This window comes from Panthera onca, chromosome D2 (genome assembly GCF_046562875.1).
Source record: "Panthera onca isolate mPanOnc1 chromosome D2, mPanOnc1 haplotype 2, whole genome shotgun sequence".
NCBI classification, from domain to species: Eukaryota; Metazoa; Chordata; class Mammalia; order Carnivora; family Felidae; genus Panthera; species Panthera onca.
The window spans coordinates 5,868,270-5,887,564 of NC_138349.1; the positions used below are offsets into that span (position 1 = coordinate 5,868,270).

Sequence of the window (19,295 nt, forward strand, 5' to 3'; positions counted from 1 at the left end):
CAAATTTGGGCCATATGGTTCTTTAATATACAGTTCCTTTCAACTTGAAAATTCTATTAGTTATAACCAAAGCATGAGTGCACTAAGCCTTGGAAGTTCCCATCATGAGGACTTGGGCTTCTTCTTGGAAGATAATTGGCAGTGTGTCCCTGAAGCCCTCTCCAGAGGCCATTCATGAACAGTTGGTAAATTAGAAAGAAAGAAAAAAGAAGGCAGAGTGTGTGAAGCCGACTGCCTGGGAGAAACCCCTGGTGTTGAGAAAGAGGGGTTGATGAGAGGCCCCCAGATGTTCGTGCCGCATCCTAGCCAGCGTGATTGCCTGACTGCAAGGTACAAGCGTCTACTTGTGAAAGAGTAAAAAAGTGGGATTTATGGTTAGAATAAAAGTGTATTCCTTGGATCCTAAGTAAGGACAGGCAAGCCTGAGTAGGGTGTCCTGGCATCTTTTTCTCCCCTTTCATCTTTGCTGCCAGTCTGCTTTTTTATGCTCTGTGCATCCCTACTTCTCTGGTCATCCCCATGCCCATGGTTGTGTCTCATCCAAAATGGTGGCCCTCAGTGTTATCACTCTTCTAGTCGGTTACTCCTGTCCACTTGGCTCTGTCTCCTTGTCTTTGATCATTAAGCTTCTCTGAGGCAATCTGATTGGCTAAGCTTGAATCGAGGCTCCACCCCTTACCCCATCATCTGTGGACAGTAGGGTCGTGTGATTTAAAGAGCTCTCTTTAGAGAGAGAAATTATCCATTGGCTAGAACCTGCTTGAGAGAACGTTGCAAGGACAAACTTGGAACAAACTTTGCAAGTAATTAGCATTACCATAAACAGTCGTAAATGTAGAAAAGAACTCATCACCAGTTTATTTAAAAAAAGATTGGTACAGTATTCTTGGTGCACAGTGAGTTTTCTTGGAAGGACGTCTGCTGTGTATGGCACGGTAGCCTTGAATTTCTTTTTTTCTTTTTTTTATATTAAATATCATTTATTGTCAAGTTGGTTTCCATACAACACGCAGTGCTCATCCCAACAGGTGCCCTCCTCATTGCCCTTGAATTTCACGCGTAAGCCCTGCCTTATCTACAGCGGCTTGTGGGGCTGTCAGGTGGCAGTATTTTGTGCAAACGTAACTCCCTCTTACAAGGTTGTAGACTAATTTAACACATGTGAGTGTTCATGTAATCCCTGAAAGAAGTCAGGTGAAAGAGAACAGCAAGACGAATGAGACCAGGATAAACGAGTTGGGTAAGAAGAATAAGCTTCTATTGTGTAAGTTGGGTTGCTTTCTACACGGTGATGTGATTGATAGAACAGAGGCAGGACAAGACAAGATAACATAAAAATGGGGCTTAAGCCTATTAATCAGATTAAAGATCACAGGGTAGGAAGCGTCCTGTGAGCACAATTGGCTGAGATATAAGAAAACATAAAAATGTCCCTGTGTCCCCTAATAGACAAGTGAGACAGGAAGAAAATGAGACAACTGTGGGGGAACTGAGTGACAGCAATAGAGACGCTTGAAGTCACGGTGATCCGCCCTACCTCCGCACCAAGTAAATACACAGGGTCCTGTTTGTCCCTCCCTCCTGTTGTCTTTTGCGACTGGGCTTGGGTCCGCGTGTGGGGAGAAACGGTGGTGGAATCAGAAGGGCCAGTAATGACCGCACGACCAAGGGTGTCTCCTGAGAGGTGGTGGGGCACCCAAGCCGATGTCCCTCTCCCTGCCCTACTGTTGGTTACTGGACGTGGTAACAGGCGAAGTAAAGTCCAAGAAGAGTCCCCTGGTCTATGAAAGCCAGCAATAAAAAGGAGATAGGACCAAATCAAAGATCACGTAATTAGGATGCTTTTGGGTGGCAGTCGTGAATTCAGACTGAGGTTAAACAGTGTCTGCGTATGGGCCTGGCAAGTCCAGAGTGTGGTGGTCGTCAGGGATACTTTCATTTGGCTGCTCCCCGTCGTCCAGATCTGATCGCCCTCTGCGTGTCTGCAACGGCTCCCTTGCTGTCAGCTTTGACCCCAGGGGAGAGAAGGCACTAGAAGTTCCAAACTTCACGTCCCCCTCCTGTTCCATGCACCGGGAACAAGTGTCTCCCGGCATGCCCAGATCAGGGATGAGCATCTTTCTTGAAAGTCTCAGAAAATTCTGCCTTCAGGGTGGACCTGGGATTTACCCAAGACAGGAGATGGTCAGTGGCTGGGTCTAAGATGCTGTTGGGGCTGGCAGGAGGCACGTGTTGAAGGCAGCCCCAGGGAGTGCCATCCCCCTGGTCCCAGAGGAGCATGGTGCACGTTCCCCGAGAGTAGGGGCCGTAAGAAGACCAACCACAGCGGAACACCTAAAGGCAGGCTTTGATCCTGGTCGCTTGAGAGAGCACCCCATCACCTTGGGGCAAATGGGAGAGCTTGGCCCCAGGGACAGAGCTGGCGGTGACGTAGCGACGGGTCTCCCAGGCTCAGCTGCCCACAGTCTTGCAGGGTGACAGTCCCAGGAATAGCAGAAAAAGCCCCCAGAAAGAACAGTGCACAAACTCCCAGGGACTCCCCTGGAGAAAAGGGAGAAGAGGGTCACTGCGCTGAAACCTTGACTGCCCTTTTCAATTGGGTTTGGTGGCCTGGTGAGCAGGGGCCACATCCCACTGCCACTTGTGGTTGTCGTCAGAACTTGGATTATGACACTCTTACCCTGCTACCACCCTTACCCCGCCCTGAGGAAGAAACAATTCCAATTATGGGAAGGGTCTACCTGCCCCCTGCTGAGGTGCAAGGGCCTATTTCTCAATGAGTTAATTATTCATTTGTTTGTAGAGAGAGCAAGAGTGGGGGGAAAGGGGCAGAGAGGGGGGGACAGAGAATCCCAAGCAGGCTGCATGCTCAGCACGGAATCCAACACAGGGCTCGCTCCCACCACCCTGGGATCATGACCTGAGCTGAAATCAAGAGTCAGATGCTCACCTGACAGAGTAACCCAGGCTCCCCAGGCCCATCTTTTAAGACAGTGGGTTCCAGACAGCGTCCGGTCAATCATCCTCACCAGTAAGGAATTTTTAGGGCATTCCAGATAGGCCCAGTTTTTATCTATAAACTGTGACCGTGAACTATATTGTACTAATATAGTTCTTTATAGAATGAGTTCTGTAAAGATATTTTAAAAGATGAGACAAAAGTCAGCACACATCAAGTTGCAATCTCATCTGCTACCTCCCCTCCCCTGTGGACAACAGAATATCTGTGCAAATGCCTAGACCAGCTTTGGAGACCACCGTCCCAGAACCAGCAGATGTTAAGAGCCGTGAGAGCAGGGACCACATTTAAAAAACTTCTTTAAAAAAATATTTTTTAAAATATTTTTTAAATGTTTATTTATTTATTTAGAGAGAGGGCATGAATGGGGAGGGCAGAAAGTGAGGGAAAGAGAATCCCAAACAGGCTCTGTGCTGTCTGTGCAGAGCCCCACGTGGGGCTCGATCCCGTAGATGGTGAAATCGTGACCTCAGCCGAAATCGGGAGTCGGATGCTTAACTGACTGAGCCACCCGGGGGCCCCTTTTTAATTATTTTTAATTGTGGTACGATACACATAGTATCGGACTTACAATCTGCACCCTTTTCAGGTGTACAGACCAGCAGCCGTAAGTATGTTCCCATCGTGGTACGGCCATCATTTCCATCCATCTCCAGAGCCCTTCTCTCATCTTGCAAAACTGAAACTCCCTGTTAGTAATAACTCCCCTCCCCGACCTTCCCCAGCTCCATTCTGCTCCACTCTACTTTCCGTCTCTATGAATTTGACCACTGCGGGTACCTCAGATGAGTGGAATTAGGGCGTATCTTTCATAGTGTGTCCGCCTTACTCCATTTGGCATAATGTCCTCACGATTCATCCATATTGAAGCACATGTCAGAACCTCATTCCTTTTCGTAGCTGAGTAATACTCCACCCACGTTTTATTTCTTCATCCACGAAAGTACACTTGGGTTATTTCTGCTTTTTGGCTCTTGCGGATGCTGCTGCTGTGAACGTCGTGTACGATGTCTTCAAGATCCTGCTTTCAGTTCTTTTAGGTACATGCCCGGACGTGGAATTGCTCTTGGGATCACAGGGTGATTGCGTGCTTCCTTTTTTGAGGACCCACCGTGTTGTTTTCCACAGTGGCTGCACCATTTACCTTCCCGCCTACAGTGTGCAAATCAAGAATCTGTGTTCACTTAACTTTGTATTCCTACCGCCTGGAACTGTACCTGTCGTCTGGACATGGAGTGCTCAGAAAGTGTCTGTGGAGCGCATGCACGAGCAAGAAAGGCCTCGCTGAGAATCCGGTGGGCTCGAGGGGGTGAGCTGTGTCGGCTTCAGCAGGAACAAGACAGGGGCAAGAGCGGGAGAGTCTGGGCTCCGTGGTCAACAGGAAGCTCGACCAACGGCTGCCCGGGGGGACCCGGTCTTGGATGCCGAATTAACTCATTTTCCAGCTCAGACACCAAGAGTGTCCCTTTGTCAGAGGCCTCTGTCTATAACTTCTAAAACTATTTTAGCTCTTTCAGTGGGCAGGCAGGACGAATTCTTCATGTTAAAAAAAAAAAAAAAACTCTCGGAATTTTTATTTTCTTCCTTTCAAAGAGGGCACCGGACTGGTCAGGCCCTGTATTCCTTGTTCACTTTGGTTCCCCAACAGAAGGCTCTTTCCTTTACTTAAAAATAGGGCTGTTATCCGATTCGAATTTTAACTGCAGGGTGAGGAACCCAGAGAAACCTTAGCAAATGCAGAGGGAAACCAAAGCCGAGCGAGAGAAAGTGTGCGGGAAACCTGAGAGGGTGCACTTTGTGGTCAGCCCTCAGGGAGGAGAAATGGAATCCGAGGTCTGTTTCCCCTCGGTGAAGCGGCTGGCTGGGGACACGGGCCGGGCAGAGCGGCTAAGAATGAACAGCCACAGGGCTGAGAACCTGGCGGGGGGGACCGCCGCGGGGGAGAGAACACACTTGCACAGGCAGGTGGCTTCGCCCATGGCGGGGTGTCTGGGCACAGAAGTGGGGAAGGTGGATAGTGTGTGCCATACACAGATCCTGGACAGACTCGTCCGGCTGGTTTCACTCTCCTGTTGAGGTGGGGGCCACAATTCTTTTGTGCTCTTTGGGTGCGGCGGCCTCTCTGGAGGCCTGGAAGACAGTTGCTGGCAGTGGCTGGGGGAGTTTGGCCCACCAGGTGATCGAGAGAGAGAGAGAGAGAGAGAGAGCGAGCACACTTGAGGAGATGACTCAGGAGTCCTTGTGGGCATCCTCGCAGTGAGATCCTTTCAAAGACAACACAGAAATGGAATCTTCTACCGAAGAGGTGTGCGCTTTGCCGAGTCGTATCCAAACCTCTTAATAGAGACCTGTTGCCCCAATAAGGAGACTGCTGTAATGGGGGAGCATCATTCATTCAACAGACACTTTCTGTGCCCACCTTCTAGTAGGGGTGAGCCTCGAAAAGGCTCGAGGCACCTGGGCTTGCAGGCTTTGGAGAAATGGTGGGGGAGAGGAGCTCACTATGAGGAAGCCCATTTTTTTTAAGTTTATTTATTTGAGAGAGAGAGAGAGAGAGAGAACACCAGGGAGGGGCAGAGAGAGAGAGAGAGAGAGAGAGAGAGAGAGAGAACACCAGGGAGGGGCAGAAAGAGAGAGAGAGAGAGAGAGAGAGAGAGAGAACACCAGGGAGGGGCAGAAAGAGAGAGAGAGAGAGAGAGAGAGAGAGAGAGAGAGAGAATCCCAAGCAGGCTTCACGGGACTTGAACCCACAAACTGTGAGATCATGACCAGAGCCGAAACCAAGAGTCAGATGCTCAACTGGATGGGCCACCCAGGTGCCCCACAAGCGCATTTTTTTTTGGCTGATGGCCCACAGTGATGCTCAACAGTGATGTCCACTAGGGCAAATGCTGCTTGGTCTATATTCACCCTTTCCCTTCACCTGCTTTTGAATACAACAGAAGATAGCCTTATACTCCTTTGGCATGTGTTTAAACATAACACCTTGTGAAATTTCATCAGGCTTATGTGCCCTTGAAGACAGGTTGGAATCAGAGGAAAGCCTGTAGCGTGGCATTTAGCCTCTTTGTAATCTGCCTGAGTCTTTGACAGTCCTTCACTGGGATGCCTCCGGGAGAGTGACACAGACCCTCAGGTGGGTCCATGGAAAGAGTTCCTTGACTTCTGAGTCACACCAGCTGCTTTAAATGGTGCTTAACTCAACGTCCTGGGTTGATTCGTGGCCCTTGGTAGGATCCTGATACATAGGCTTTAGTTCTTAGTCCTATATGTGGCTGCATTTGTGATTTTGCTGTTGGACGCAGCAAACATTTATTGGGATTCTGTTATGAGCAAGGCACTGAGCCGGACCTTAGAAGGACCTAGTGGAGATTCTGATACTTACCCGTTGAGAGCAGAATGGGCACCACCGAAGCGTCTGGGGCATTAGCGTTCAACGTCAAGGGAGGAACTGGAACTCGATGAAGAGCAATCGCGAGGGGGTACCACAGCGGGGCTGGAAATGGGCTCCGCCTCGGTTCTCCCGAGAGCAGAATTTGAGAAACCACTTGGGGTAGCAGCTGACCTAGAAAGTGAACCCCAGGCACCGGAGCGAATGAAACTGGGAAGGTGGAAAGGCCGGGCCAGGACACTATGAGGCCGGCCACCGCTGGCATGGAATGTTCCATCGTGGGCCTTGCAGATGGAGCCTTGTGAAGTGAGGGATCTGCCAGCCCCCAACCACCCTTGGCCATGGCGGACCTGCTGGCTGTGGGCCACATTTGGCTCCCAGGCCGTAGTTTGCTGACCTCATATGCATTTATTGACAGGTGAGGTGGCTAGAAAATTCTTCTATTTATATGAAATGACCTAAAAGGTAAATTGTACTGGGCCTATTTTATTTTTAGAAAACACACGGAATAGTACACATCTTTGTTTGTGTGTGTGCATGCGTGCACACGCATGCACAAACTATCATTTAGATAGAACCAATTTTTATAATGTTTGGGGAAATCCGTAACCTGCCCATCCTGGTTGTTGGTCTTGGTGTTTGAGGATGACCCAGCTGGCCACATGTATTCCCTCCATAATGCAGGCAGGGAACCACCTTGGTCCCAAGTGAGTGGATTCTCTGGGGGCTCAAAGAGAGCCCCTCCTCTGCCCAGGACAGGACTGCCTAGCACAGGACATGAGCCTGATTGACAGGTGGGTGTGCAGGTAGAAGGCCATTCTCTTTCAACGAGTGCCAACTGAGGCCTGGGATTGGGGCCTTGTGCCCACAGGTGCCTGCCACTCTCCATTAAGGGTGAGAATCTGGATGCCACCCAAGCAGCCACTTACCCGCTGCCCCAGTGGCAGGGGGGGATCTGGGCAAATCTGGGGGTTTGGCCGAAACTGTACTGTCGGTGGGTGTTAGTCCTGTGGTTTCCTCTGGGGCTTGGGGATTTTACTGATAAATACTGCATTTCAAGAATTTGTTCAACACATTCACTGAAAAATTAATTCATGCAAGGAAAGAAACATGGCCAAGAATAACAGCGAGTGCATTGGCAACTAGTACCCATGGAGAAAGTCGAGTGTCTGCACTCAGGTCACAGCCGTAGACTCGGCCATTTGCTGCCCACAGCCCCAGCTGGCTTCCATTTCTCGTGGGAGGGCAGTGACAGGTGGCCAACACTCCAGGTTTTCCTTTTGGGTAAAATCGCCCCAGGATGTAAACAGCAAATTGAGTTTGCTGCTTCCTTAAAATCTCAACCATAATCTTCACCCCCACTCTTGCTTGCCAAAATATTGCTTTGAAATCAAGCATAGTTTCCAACAAAGTCATTGATTCCCTTTATTCAAAATCTGCTCACACATCGGAGACAAAACGTGACAGTGCCATTCATTGTCCTCAAATAATGTACCCCTTTCAGTGAGCTTGAAGGAGGGACATATGATTTCTCCCTGAAGGTGGGTTGCTTTGGTTTTAGAAGTGGCTTTGAATGCATAATCAGGGCAGTTGCCGCAGAGCTGAACCAAGTGAATGATTACCGATCGCTTGCCGAAGGGGGAGGAGGTGAGCCTTGTGGGGGAACTGGCAATATGGTTTGGGCCACTGCTCCTGTTTCCTCCCTGGTTTTGCCACCGTACCTCGGAAAGCTGGCAGACCTATCGAATTACCATGGTTTCCAGCATCGTCTACAGAAGGAGAAGAAAAAAAAATGTCTTCCATTTATGGACAAGGAAAAGGGATGCATGTAAGAAAAGGTAGCTGGCACCTTGTCATTTCATTCATCCATTGAGCAAGTATTTATCGGGCAACGATCACTGATCGCTGAGATGAGTACACTTTTTCCACCGCTGTCTGCAGTGCTGTGACCAGCCCAGCCAGCTGAGTGATGTGGCAAGGGGATGACATTCGTCAAGCCAACGTGCCGTCCCTTCCTAACTGGGTTAAAAGGCGCAAGATCCCATGATCAGCCGTTCTCAGACCTTCTGTTTTGTCCTAGAACCCAGCGGATGGGAAATCAGAGGAGACACCCTGCATCAGCCATATGTACGGCAGCCCTGTGAATTGCACACATCCGTTTTGAAAAGACGGTGGTTTAGATGCGCTTAGAGCAGGCGCGGCGCCTTTGAGAAGAGAGAAAACTTCAGCTCCCACCTGATGAGTGAAGCACCCATAAATAAAAATGCCATTTCCCCCAAAAGGGAAACCAAATTATGAATTCAGAAATTCATAGTCATCTGTTTTTATTGTTGCCTAATGCTTTTTAGATCTGCGCAGGCCCTGCAGAAAATCAACTCTGAAACTCTGCATAATTAGGACATCTTTCATAGTCGTAAATGCTAATCCCATTGGAGAACAGATTAAGAATTCACAGGCATGAATTTCTGGCATCAGGTACCTGCAGTTCCTTTTCTTTTTGAATAATTCATTATTTAAATACTTCACTGCACATCCTCTGCAGCCCTGCATATGCTGTATCAGGGGCAAGGGAGAAATAAGAGATTAATTTCACATATATTTCAACACTAAACACATTCAAGGCTCGTTTATGTTGATTTGGTGTCATTGGATAGCAATTGCTAACAATGTTTCAGTTTTAGTCAGTCACCCCAGGGACCAATTTAGGGAAATTAAATAGAATTTCTGCAGGACATTAATAAGGTCAGAGATCTAACTTTTATAGTTGACTGAGTTATTTGGTTTAGGAAACAACACAGCTAAAGACTCAGAAAGTCATTTTTCCAGAGCGGGGGGATTATTTGCAGTAAATATGGTTTCAGTTACTGCTTCCCCATTTTTGGCCATGTGCTTCATGACAAGACGTATGAACTAAAAGTGAAAAGTGATGTCTTGCAGTTGACTTTGGCCCACGTAAGGCCAGCCACGGGGGTTTAGCGGTACATCCCTGCTCCTTCAAGACTTCGTGCCATATCTTTCCCTATGGGAGGGCTTCTCTGGGTCTCCATCAGCGTGGTGCAAACCTCCCCTCCTGGCAAGCGCTCACGGGGCCACGAGGAACTGCTTGTGGAGGTGTCTGTCTGGGTGCTGAGCAGCGAGCTCCTCGAAACAGCAGCCTGTGCAGTCGTTTTGTCTGCCTGTGTCTGGAGCCTGGCACACGCAAGCACATCGCATGCGTTTGTTTAATAAATGAATTCACTTCCAAGACTTGACCCAAACTCTGTTGGTTGCAAGTGACAGAAACTCACTTCGAATAGCTTAAGCCTAACGGAGAAGGTAGTGCAGTGGTACTAGAGTCTCGGGGTGCCTGGGCGGCTCAGCTGGTTCAAGTCGACTCTTGGTTTCCGCTCGGGTCATGGTCTCACAGTTGCGTGAGTTCGAGCCCCACGTCGGGCCCTGTGCTGGCGGTGCGGAGCCTGCTTGGGATTCTCTGTCTCTCCCTCCCTCTCCGCCCCTCCCCCGCTGGTGCTCTCTCTGTCTCACTCGCAAATAAATAAACTTAAAAAGCAAAAAGATACTGGAGATTCTCAGTGAACCCATAGGCGGGAACCAGGGCTCCAGAGCCATCTGGACACCTGCCGTCTTCTCCAGCAGTGGCTGATGTGGGCCGTCTTGTGGCCTCAGCCACCGCTCTTATTCGGTTCCGGGACCCAAGACTCTCCAGGACAGACTCTGACTGGCTCCGTCTGGCCTGTGCACACCCCTGAGCGAGTCAACTGAGGTCAGACACACGCTGTTCTTAGACGGGCCGGCTCCTGCGGGGTGGGGGCTGGGGGGAGAGCTCATGGCGCGGGGCTCTGGGCAGACCAAAGTGTCCGGTGTCTCTGGGCCACACGGGTGCATGAGACGGCGTCACACTGTCGGATGTCCTTCTCTTGTGATGCTAGATGTGACTGGCTCTCTGTCCTTTGGGCGACAGTTAGCTCCATGCGCATTTGTGCCTGGCACTTCCTCCTTCCGCTGTTTTCTCATCCTTCACGACGCACTTGCATCTGAATGGCTTCCAAGTACGCACACTTTCCACAGTGTCCACACACCTCTGACTGCCCCGCGCGGTGCTGTCACACGGGTCTGCCCCGGGGATGCTCCCTCCTTTCCCCGCTTGGGCGAATCGGGGCCGCCTGGTGGAGCGAGTCCTGGAGTGTGGGTCTTCCCGTGTCCGGTTGGCGTCCTGTTTCCCCCGAGCGGTCTTCCCGCCTGGGTAAAAGAAGGTGCCTGGCTCTTGGCCACTTTGAAAGCACTTGCCCTCTCGCAGCGATCACGGCTGGTATTTGTGGAGCTCAGGTCCAGCGCCAGGCTGTCCTGAGTACTTTGTGTGTTCTAGCTCCTTCTGTCTTCACAGAAGCCCAAAGAGGAAGGGCCGGTTGTGACCCCACTAAACAGATGGGGACACTGAGGCAGAGGTGATGTGCAGTGCTCCCCAGGTTGCGGGGCCGGCGCTGCGAGTGACCCGGGGCGGGGGGGGGGGGGGCGCTTCTGACACAGAGACCGTGTTCTGGGCAGTGCGGTAGCGACTTCGGGGAGGGGCCCGGTGAGGATGAGGAATGCTGGTTCCAAGGGTCCAGGGCAGTGTGAGCCCCCCCTCCCCAACCCTGCTCAGCACCCAGACGGGAGGAAGCCTGCCTCTGCAGAGCGCCCGCTACCTTTCCTGGGGAGGCCCGTCCCGGGCTGGGGGCGGCTCTCTGCTCTGTCCACAGACAGTCTGGATCCCTGGGCTCTCACCTGCAGTGAAGCCACAGCAGCCGGGAAGCTTGGTGACGAAGGGACCGAAGGCTGTTGGGAGGGGGCTTGTCTGTAATCCCAGGCTAGTTTGGGGGCCCATCCCCCAGCCGTGCTCCTTCCTTCCCTCTGGGCCTCTGCTTCCTGCTCCGCGTAAGGAGGGTTCAGATCTGACGGTCCTGAGGTTTCCTGCCAGGGCTGTGGGCCAGGAGTTCTGGAGACCTGCACGAGGTCACGCTACTGCTGTCTCTTGTGGCTGCAGTGGCAGGTTGAAGCCCAGATCCTTCCTGTGGCCTTGAGGGACGTAAGAGCCACCGCCGGCCTCGGAGATCTTGGGAGTCTCTAGGGCCCCAGGGAGCGTTGCCTGTGGCAAGCGGCTGTCACTAGAGCCAGACAACTCTGGACCCAGGGAAGACAGCAAACCTCTCATTGCTGGTCTCAAGGCCTTGAGATGGGCAGTTCGGTGGCCTCTGCATCACACAGGGTCCTTTGGAATGCTGTGCTCCTAGAAAGACTCTTTCTCATTCCCTCCTCCCTCCCTCCCCTTTTTCCACCCCCTGCCCTCTCCCTCTTTTCCTTCCTTCTTTCCTTCTATCCTTCCCTTCCTTCCTTCCTTCCTTCCTTCCTTCCTCCCTCCCTCCCTCCCTCCCTTCCCTCCCTTCCTTCCTTCCTTCCTTTTATCCTTCCCTTCCCTTCCCTTCCCTTCCCTTCCCTTCCCTTCCCTTCCCTTCCCTCCTTTTATCCTTCCTTTCCCTTCCTTCCTTCCTTCCTTCCTTCCTTCCTTCCTTCCTTCCTTCCTTTTCCTTCCTCCCTTCCTTCCTTCCTTCTATTCTTTCCTTCCTTCCTTCCTTCCTTCCTTCCTTCCTTCCTCCCTTCCCTCCCTTCCCTCCCTTCCCTCCCTTCCCTCCCTTCCTTCCTTCCTTTTCTTCCCTTCCTTCCCTTTCTTCCTTCCTTCCTTTTATCCTATCCTTTCCTTTCCTTTCCTTTCCTTTCCTTTCCTTTCCTTTCCTTCCTTTTATCCTTCCTTTCCCTCCCTCCCTTCCTTCCTTCCTTCCTTCCTTCCTTCCTTTTCCTTCCTTCCTTCCTTCCTTCCTTCCTTCCTTCCTTCCTTCCTTTTATCCTTCCTTCCTTCCCTTCCTTCACTTCTTCCTTTCCTCCCCTTCTTCCTTTCCTTCTCTTCTTCCCTTCCTTCCCTTCCTCCCTTCCTCCCTTCCTTCCTTTTATCCTTCCTTCCCTTCCTTCCTTTTATTCTTCCTTTCCCTTCCTTCCTTTTATTTTTCCTTTCCCTTCCTTCCTTTTATTCTTCCTTTCCCTTCCTTCCTTTTATCCTTCCTTTTCCTTTCTTCCTTCCTTCCTTTTATCCTTCCCTTCCTTTCCTTCCTCCCCTTCTTCCCTTCCTTCCCTTCCTTCCTTCCTCACCTCCTCACTTCCTTACTTCCAGGCTTGAGAGAATGGCTGGGTGGAGCAGATAGGCATCAGCACGAGCAGGTTCAAATGGTGACTGTCTGGACCTAGGAATGGCCTTCACAGCCCCCAGAGAACTAAGCAGATGCCCTCTTCCCCTGCTGCCCTTGTTTAGTTTTCTTTCGTTATTGCTCAAACTTCTTCCCTGGCTGTCTTTATCATGGAACTTCCAAATCTAAGATGGCGCCCCATGGCGTGACTCACTGGGGACTGTCCAGCATGACTCTCAGGCTTGAATCTTGGCGTGTGGCACTTTGCGTGGGAATCATGCTGCCATCAGTCGGGACTGGACAATCTTATCGATGTCCCTGGGAGGACCACAGGGAGAACCCACAGTGTTCTGCTTAAGGCACAGTAAACCCCACTTCACCGTGTGGATCATAGTGAATGTCTGCAGGTCTGCTGTGTTCACACTCAAAGGGGAAGGTTGGACTCCATTATCTCTAAAGTCTTTCCCTCTCCTTCTTTGTTTTCGTTCTCAGCTTCCACATTCCCATTGCCTCAAAAGGTGGATGTTTGGCATTCCCAGCCTAAGTGCTAGTCCCTGCCTGCAGCAGGAGGGGGTGTGGTCCTGGGCCAGGGACTGATGCTCTGTCTCAGGAAAGGCATTCGGAGTCACTTCTTCATTCGGCCTCCCCCACAGCTTTCAGGTGGGGCTGGAGGGTTGTTCAAGGGGCATCTGTGCTGAAAACCAAGAGGGAGTCAGTCCCCTGCAGAGGAGGGTGCTGTGCATGGAGCACGGCCACCGTGCTTGTCATCAGTTTTCTCCTGGCCCAACACTTGATCCGAGGCTTGTAATTTTCACCTCTGAATTACTGCGTTAACAGAAGTGGTCCCAAAACACGGAGTGAGATGGAAAAGGACTACATCGTACACCTGCATTGCCAAATGATTCACGAGCCAATGATTCTCAGCATCGTGTAAACCTTCACTACGTTCTATGTACAGAGAGAACTGTGCAGAAAACACGCAACCACACTTTGGAGATGAAGCCTATGTGACTCTGTGACCCACTGCTCTGTCCCCCCGATCTTGCCCACCTGAGCCTCCCAGCATCCCTGTGAGTGGCACGTACGATTATCCCAATTTTCCTCACCGGAGACTGAGGCTCAGGGTGGTGACGGGACTTTGCGTGGTTGGCTTGGGACCAGAGCCGTCACTAAGCTAGTGCACCACCCCCCCTCCCCAGGGACACAGTGCTTCCTAACAAGAGCACTGCCTTCCAATGCCTGCTTGCAGCCGTCGCTCCTTCTGTGCCCGGCTCTCTTCTTCACCGGGACGTGTTTCTTATCTTCTCCAGGGCTGAGGTCACTCATTGTGTCGGCAGGAGTCTGCACTCATTCCTTTTGGTCCCGGTAAGACAAGGCAGGAATTCTAAAAAGCAGCAGCCATCACTCCTGGGTCCTTTGTACAGTCCTGTAAATAATTCATCTGGACTTGAGGGGTCTGACGCTGAGAACACATTGAACCTCGCAGTAACCGGCGAGCTCTGCGCGCAGAACTTGAATCCAGCGGGAAAGAGAAATGTGTCTTTGAAATCAGAGACGACTTTGAGTGACCTGAGAACACAGGTAGAGGCACCGGAGACAGATGGACAGCAGCCAGACGGAGTATTTTTAAGGCACGTAAAGGTCACCCTCAAGGTTTCCACATACACATCCCGCACGCTTGGCAGCTGGGATCTGGGCACAACCAGCTCTGGAGTTGGAAACACCGGGAGAGGTCCCAGCTAGCGCCCTTCCCGAGTCCCTCCTGCTGCTCTCGATACCTGGATCAAACAAAGAAAATTGTGTTTGCCAGGCTCACCAGCTGAAGTCACAAGATTCCGGGTATCATGCAGCACTCTGGAATTCCTACCAAAAGTCATCAGAAGGGGTTTGCCACCCGCCACGGGGAAGAGGCCATGCATCGGACCTTCCAGATAAAAGCGTTTAGTACAGAGTTGAAAAACCATGTGATGGTCATGGATTTCGTGAAGAGTAAGTGGTTCCCCTCCCAGAGAAGAGCCAAGGTTTGCGTCATCCGTATGTACCAAGGCCTGAAGACAGCTGAGCAGACAGCTGGCAGATATGAGGTATGGCTGAACCTGGGCGGGAAGGTGGGCACACAACCTAATTTGGAGGACCTGGAGGTGCTCCCCAGCAGACAGTTCAGGTGCTGTATCTGGTCTAATAAATTCATCATCTGTCTGTAGTGTTCCCCAGCAAATTCGGAGAAGAGGCGGTCATCTCTTTGAGTTTGGGAAAGGGGGACGCGTATCGGATGAGTGTGATTTACACAGGACACACATCCGCATTTGCCAACATTTAATAGTGACCGAGTTCATTTGTATCCACGTCTAGAAACTGCGGTACATTTCTGTGAGTTAGTAATCCCCTGTCTTTAAAAACAGATTCCTGTTTGTTTTCTGTGTGTTATGCAGAAAAACATCTTTTGACCTGCCTCGGTCGAATTAAAATAGAATGATTTAAGCTAGGCCTGTAAGAATGGTCTTTTCTTTTCCCAGGGTGAGATCTAATTTTCAAACAGAAGCTACTCTGTGGGGGGGAAAAAAAGGAGAAGTTTGGAGTTTAGAATGTCAAAGTGAGACAGACCCATCGCTCTGAGACATATTTGCATTCCGAAGCTAGTATAAGCCACGAGCGGTTATCTTTTCAGAAAGTAAACACGCATGAAATCTGACAGCTCTTTATTGTACATGGAATACATCACGAATGCCATTGTAATTGACTCCTATAGAGCTTACTTACCTCTTTTGATAAACGCAGTATGCAAATTACTAATGTTTTACCAAACGGTAGCCTTTCTGAATGTTGATGCTGTTGTTAGGAAGGCCTGCCCATGAATGCTGGCAAATACCCCTGATCTTTTGTTCCCCACCCTGGGCTTCCTTATTCCAGGGCAATGCGAGAACCTGTTCTGCAGGGTGAAAGGCTGGCTTCTTCCACTTCCAGCCCTGGGATTGTGAATTTCCATGTTCACAACAGAGATATAAAGGCCACAGAAATAATGGTGTTAATTAAATTCAGTAATAGTTGTTCATTAGTTCATCGCCCAATCAACCAGAGCAAAAGGTGTGCAATTAGAATATAATTGAAAGAAACCAGAGATATTATTATTCACAAGTAATTAATCGGATGGGGACAGAATTTTATCATTGTATGATTTTCATTGAGGTTATTTTTCGGTCCTCCAGAGAGAGGAAAACTTGTTGAATGATATCCTCATGCATTTTACAGAAGTGTTCCTGGCTCTAGTTTAAACCGTAAATGACAAAGAGCAACTCTTGTGTCCCTATTTTCTTATGCATAGAACTTCATTTATTCCTATAGCAACGCTGAAGGTAACAATGTGGAAAAGTACATCTTTGCAGGAGATCGTAGAACGCTTTAAGTATACTGACAGTCACAGCCGCCACTTTTTTGTGGCCCCAACAACCCCCGCCTTCCCCTCCTGCAATTACCAGTGACAGCCAACATTTGGAAGTTGTGGACCCACTGCTCGGGAGTAACCTGGAGTCTGAAATCTTACATTAAACTCAGTCCGAGACCTTCCCACAGCCAGCAGGCTGTTCAGCTGGGTGGTCCTCACTGTGTCTACAATGATTTGGGAAGCGGTCTGGGCAGGGCCCTCTTTGTTCAAGGGCAGGCCACGTTTGAAAACCAACATAGGATCCATGCCTCCTGCCCTTCTTACTTCCGAGATCTGCTCTGTTAGAAGCAAACATTTCACGATTTAAAATATTCCATATCCATTGAACTATTCATATTATTCCCACTAGGGCATGTCAATATCATTTAGTTTAGGAGATCCAGGAAGAAGTCAACTTCCTTGCTCAATTTCCAAGCTGAACTGATGAGAGAGCCCAATTAACAGCCTCTGGGCCCTGTTAGACTTGGCCCCAGCCACCCATTCATTCTCTCTTGCCAACTCCAAGGCCATCAGTTAATCTGCCTGGACTGTGACCATCAAGTACCTCGTGGGGGCGGGGGGAGATGAACAGGGTCACTAAAATGAGCTCTCCATGCACAAAGGTACACTAGGTTTAAAGAAACTAGCTGCTTCTCCAGTAAAAATGAGTTTTGGAAATTTTGTTTCTGCAAAAACCTCGTGGATTTCAAGTCCCTCCAGTGATGACTCACAAATCTGCTGGAGCTGAGTTTAACATCTGAAACTGGCATTTCCTTAAAACCGTGGCCTTGGTCTTGGCTGTGTTAATGCTTGGAGACGCTGCCTCTCCTCCGAGATAAGCGGTGAATCAGCCTAGCTCTGTCCCAGCGATGGTCTAGCCACTCATCCCCTTACTTAATCTGCCTTGTAATAGGAACAAACACCCGATCCGTTGTCCGAAAGGTAACTAGGATGCGAAGCAGATGGCGGTGAGGGTGCTGGAGATCCTGGTTTGCAAAGCCTTGGTCCCTGCTGACTCCAGAATGCCCCAAACTATTAAAAACACAGAGGGTCCTTCTCTCCCTGCTTAGATACCTGGTAAGTTTCAGACATAAAAATAGCCAGAACTCAGTAATTTGAGCTCTGGTTGCTGTCAGTGTTGCAGGCACGGCCACATTCTGACTGAGAGTCCTTGCAAAAGCAGAGCATGGATGGTTTCCACTTGATTCGGGAAGGGAACCATATGGAATTCGGAGATGTGCTTGTATCTTCTAATTGGTTGTGGAGAACTTTCTGATGACAGACACACGCTGGGGCATGCAAGCCAAGTCTCATCCTGTAAATGTATTTCTTACATTTAATCATTAGAGGAGCCAGAGAAAGTTTCCGTATTTGGTAATCGCCTTTTGGCCATACTTTTCAAGATTTTCCCAAACCTCTATTATTTTTATCTTCCTACTTAGCTTTTTTTTTTTTTTTTTTTTTTGGATTTGGCAGTGATGCTCAATTCTGGCTGCATATAAGAATCATGGCAAACTGATTTTTTTGTATGCAAAACCTGCCAACATTTGATGTATACATTTTGATGAGTTGGGGCATACGTTTATACCCGTGACGCCATTACCACAATCAAGGTAATAGACATACCCATCACCTCCCATCACCTCGAAATATTTCCTTGTGTTCTTCTGCATGTTAATTTTTTGTTTGTTGTTTTTTGTTGGTAAGAATACTTAACGTGAGATCTGTTCTTTTACCATGAAGTATGTAATGCCACGCCGTTAACCACGGGCGCAGCGTGGCATGGCAGAGTTCTGCACTTACTCATCTGGACGGACTGTCCAGCATAACTGGAGCTTTCTACCCTCTCAGCCAGCCTCTCCGTTGCCCCTTCCTCGGCCCCTGGCAACCACAATCCTGTGTTTTTGCTTCTGTGAGTTTGACTAGTTTAGATACCTCATGTGGGTGGAATCATGCAGCATTTGTCCTTCTGTGACGGGCCTATTTCAGCATAATGTCTTCGAGTTTCATCCATGTTGTCACAAATGGTAGGATTGTCTTCATTTTTTACGCCTGAATAATATTCCATTGCATGTAAATACCACATATTTTTATCCGTCCATCTGTCAATAGACGTTTGGGTTATTTTTTTATGGTGAACTTTTTAAATTTTAATTTAATTTAATTTTTTCTTATCTTATCTTATCTTATCTTATCTTATCTTATCTTATCTATCTATCTATATCTATCTATCTTCAAGTTAACATACAGTGTAATATTGGTTCAGGAGTAGAAGCCAGTGATTCATCTCTTACATACAACACCCAGTGCTCATCCCAACAAGTGCCCTTCTCCATGCCCACCCCCCATTTAGCCCATCACCCCAACCAACTCCCTCCATCAACCCCCGGTTTGTTCTCTGTACTTAAGAGTCTCTTATAGTTTGCCTCCCTCTCAGTTTTTATCTTATTTTTCCTTCCCTTGTGTTCATCTGTTTTGTTTTTTAAATTCCACAAATGAGTAAAATCACATGTGACTTGTCTTTCTCCAACTGACTTATTTCACTTAGCATAACACACTCGAGTTTCATCCACGTTGTTGCAAATGGCGAGATTTTATTCTTTTTGATCGCTGAGTAATAGTCCGTTGTGTATACATACCACAGCTTCTTTAGCTTATCTTTTTGGTAAACTTTAAGAAACTACACATGTCTATAGCCCAGCCAAGGCCATTGTGACCCAGCGCAGGTGTCTGATCTTGTTGTATTCCTTTAAAGAGCATTGAACTTTGTTCTGGCATGAGGTCAAGTTACTTGAAAATGGTCAGATCCTTTTGAGGCTTACTTTCAGCAGACTTTAGTCTAGAGTATTGGTCCTCAGTCGGTAATGATTTTCCCCTGGGTGATATTTGTTAAAGTCTGGAGACGCTTTGGTTTTGACAGCTTGGGGCAGATGCCACTGGTACCTTCTGGGTAGAGCCCAGGGATGCTGCTAAATGTACTACAGCATCTGGGACAGTCTTCTGCCAACACCAACGAGGAATTGCCCAGCCCTGGTCTAGGGCTAATTTAGCCCCACTGTCAAGGACTCTACTTAATGCCCTGTGTATGCGAGATCTTTCCACCAGGGCCAGTAGGAATGTGAACTGTTTCCACCTCTGGGTTAAGTCCCAGAAGTGTCTGACCTACTACTTCCTGGTAATTCTTTTTCTGGATTCGTGAAGTTTTCCCTCAAGCATGCAAAGACCGGTATTCGGCCAAAGGCTAGAGGGACC

At 49.2% G+C, this 19,295-nt stretch overlaps 1 protein-coding gene across 1 annotated transcript in view; it reads left to right on the forward strand.

Annotated features, from left to right (window-relative positions):
- Positions 1 to 19,295, forward strand: part of CD2H10orf90 (chromosome D2 C10orf90 homolog) — a 270,251-nt gene that overhangs the window by 32,637 nt on the left and 218,319 nt on the right. The window contains 1 exon segment of the mRNA XM_060641211.3: positions 13,115 to 14,706. Coding sequence (XP_060497194.2) covers positions 14,467 to 14,706 — 240 coding nt within the window. The 5' untranslated portion in view covers positions 13,115 to 14,466.